The sequence below is a fragment of the Eleginops maclovinus genome, chromosome 1 (genome assembly GCF_036324505.1).
Source record: "Eleginops maclovinus isolate JMC-PN-2008 ecotype Puerto Natales chromosome 1, JC_Emac_rtc_rv5, whole genome shotgun sequence".
Classification (NCBI taxonomy): domain Eukaryota; kingdom Metazoa; phylum Chordata; class Actinopteri; order Perciformes; family Eleginopidae; genus Eleginops; species Eleginops maclovinus.
This window is the reverse complement of record NC_086349.1, coordinates 27,842,907-27,845,914: the sequence shown is the minus strand read 5'-3', so window position 1 is coordinate 27,845,914 and position 3,008 is coordinate 27,842,907. Positions and strand designations below refer to the sequence as shown.

The following is a 3,008-nucleotide window of genomic DNA, read 5'->3' as shown; positions in this document are numbered from 1 at the left end:
CAGGATGTATGCTCTAATGGCCATGGTGTTAACAAAAAAATCCTTTTGATGGGTTTAATGATGACAGTGAATGTGGAATGAAATATCATACCTGTACTAAAATATATGGCAAATCAAACATCAACAATAATCGGACTGGGTTTGTACTCCTTTCTCTGCCGATGTTTTACATTAGAATCGTTGCACAGTATTTTCTATCTTCTAGTTAAACACGCAAACAAAGGAAGCGATGCCCAGCGTTTTTTTCACGCGCACGCATCGTTTGGTGACAATGGCAAAATAACGCGCGCGCTCCCGCAGTGTAGCGACAAGATGGCGGTCGCCGCCGGATTAGGTAAATGTACGAGAAAATATATTTTATTTAAAACTGAATAACCGCGAGAATGAACTGTCTTTATGTAGCCGTGGGGTTTATTAATAACGTGTAATGTCTACTGCTATGTAGAAATACCAAAGCTAACTTAAAGCTAGTCTTTTAGTGGAACGAATAGGAAGAGAGGCTACATGCTCAGCTAATTTAGAGCTAACTCTGCTGATAGAATGAATAGGAAACGATGCTACATGCTAAGCTAACTCAAAGCTAATTTCTGGTTGAATGAATAAGAAACGATGCTACATGCTAAGCTAACTTCCGATGGAATCAATAGGAAGCGATGTTACATGCTAAGCTAATTTAAAGCTAGTTTTCTGATCGAATGAATAGGAAGCGGTGCTACATGCTAAGCTAACTGAAGTTGCAAGGATGATTTGATTAATTCACAGTTGCTTTTAACGGGATTTTATGTCATTTAATGTCCATCCAGAATCCGGTATCTACGGGTTTAATATTATTTAACCCGTACGGATTTTTTTTATCACGTAATTTAGCTTAAGGGTGTCTGATGCTAACAGCAGATAACGGTCCGGGTTTTCTGTATTTAATTTGTATTAACTGACACTGTAAACAGTCAGAATACTAAAGATATTTAATCAGAATCAGATCTATGTTCGTGTTCCGGCCTCCAGCCCGCTGCATGTTTCTAACCCGAGACTGTTGACAATGACGATACGATATTTTCCTGCTAACCAAGAAAACCTGATCCATGTTGAGTTATAATGAAAGCTGTCTTTAGCTAACCTTCTTCTGCGCACACACACACACACACACACACACACACACACACACACACACACACACACACACACACACACACACACACACACACACACACACACACACACACACACACACACACACACACACACCTGGCTGCAGGACCGAGTGTTTGCTCAGTGAAGCAGCTGCACCATCACTGCAGAGGCCAGATGATGATGCAGCATCCACAGAGCCTCATGCTAAACCTGTAGTAGGAGAACAACAGACCGTATTACCGTTTACCTGCAGGAATATAAGGCGGATAAACCTGTTATTAAGGGTACATGTACAAGCTTTAGTGGAGTTCACAAAGCTCCACTGTAATGGGATTGATTACACCATTTCCATATCTTTATTTGAGCTTAAGGCAGCAGTTGCTACTAAAAAAAAATTGAAGCCTGCACAGCTGCAGAGGCCTTTTTAAAATAAGGTCGACCTTTATTGTTCCTTGTAGGGAAATTCAGGTTGATTTAAGCTGGCATGATAAAATAGTTCCCCTACTCTAAAATCCATTTGAATTGAATTGTTATTTGATCACTTTTTTAAGTCAGTACAGATTTTACATTGAAATGAATGCAGTGGAAACGAGGCATATACTCACAATAACAGACCTTATTTAAGTACAGATATAGATGTGTGGACCCTTGCAAACTTAAAGAGTGAATATTTAGTATTTTTAAACCTTAATAAGATGTTTCCTCTTACACTTATATTCGTGCAAATGAACAGGAGTACGATCTTAGTCTGAGGTTTTTTTTATAAAAACTAAAAATAGGAACAAAAACAGGAACAAAACACTTCAGAAAATCTATGTTTCTATTTAACACACATTTAGACTGTTGGAAAATAAACACTGGGTTAGTTTTTAAGGTGTTTTAGTGGTAAAAGTGACTTTATAATACATGTGCTAATCTATACAACATACTTAAAATATTACCGTCTGAAACCCTAATCAGAAACCGTATCAGGGTTTTGTGATTAAACTCGTCACGCTGTGTTTCTGATGAGTCATCGCTCAGAAGCTCCTGTAAATGTTCAGCTGTGGTTTAGTGTTAGGGCGGTAACTAACAACTACTTTAAATGATCTCTGGATTATTTACTCTGTTTGTTTTCTACAATCCCACGGAGATGTCTTTAAATGTCTTGTTTTATCAGAATCAAACCCTGAGATATTCACTTAAGGGGGTTTAAATGTATCTTTATATATCTTTTCAATACTACACATATTTTATCAGGGTTTTATCTAAACCAGTAACAGGGTTTCTGCTCCCTCTCTGGGGGCGTGCTCCCTCAAACCAAAGTGCAGATTTCCCCGTAAAATGTTAAAGTGCTGCCAGAAAACAAAATATCTCTGCTGGTCAGAAAGGGTTTACTGAGTCCAGAGATACGGAGATGGGGTCAGATGTCTGGTCAGACGGCAGAGACAGCTTACGGAGGATAAATATGGGATGGATGTCCGGTGGGTCTGCGGGGGACGAGTGGCAGGCAGCAGGCTGACACTGAGACTGAGATTTCTGATCCTTTCTTTACTCTCCTTTTTTCTGGAGAGGAAGTAAAGAAACCGGAGCTCTGGATCTATGTGTTGTTGGAGGAGCGATATATGACTCAGCAGCTTTAAGACGTGAAGACTCTATTATTGTGTGTGTGTGTGTGTGTGTGTGTGTGTGTGTGTGTGTGTGTGTGTGTGTGTGTGTGTGTGTGTGTGTGTGTGTGTGTGTGTGTGTGTGTGTGTGTGTGTGTGTGTGTGTGTGTGTGTGTGTGTGTGTGTGTGTGTGTGTGTGTGTGTGTGTGTGTGTGTGTGTGCGCGCGCGCAGCCCGTCTTACCTTTGTTGTGTTTCGTCCACAAACAGGCGTTAAAGTTCCTCGTAATTTC

At 40.2% G+C, this 3,008-nt stretch overlaps 1 protein-coding gene across 2 annotated transcripts in view; it reads left to right on the top strand.

Annotated features, from left to right (window-relative positions):
• Positions 1-228: 228 nt before the first annotated feature.
• Positions 229-3,008, top strand: part of LOC134862397 (ubiquitin-conjugating enzyme E2 variant 1-like) — an 8,296-nt gene continuing 5,516 nt past the window's right edge. The window contains exon 1 of one of the 2 annotated variants that reach the window (XM_063880323.1): positions 229-340. In XM_063880323.1, the coding sequence (XP_063736393.1) occupies positions 313-340 (28 nt within the window). In that variant the 5' untranslated portion in view covers positions 229-312. The remainder of the gene's footprint in view (positions 341-3,008) is intronic. The other variant, XM_063880332.1, reaches the window with a different exon arrangement.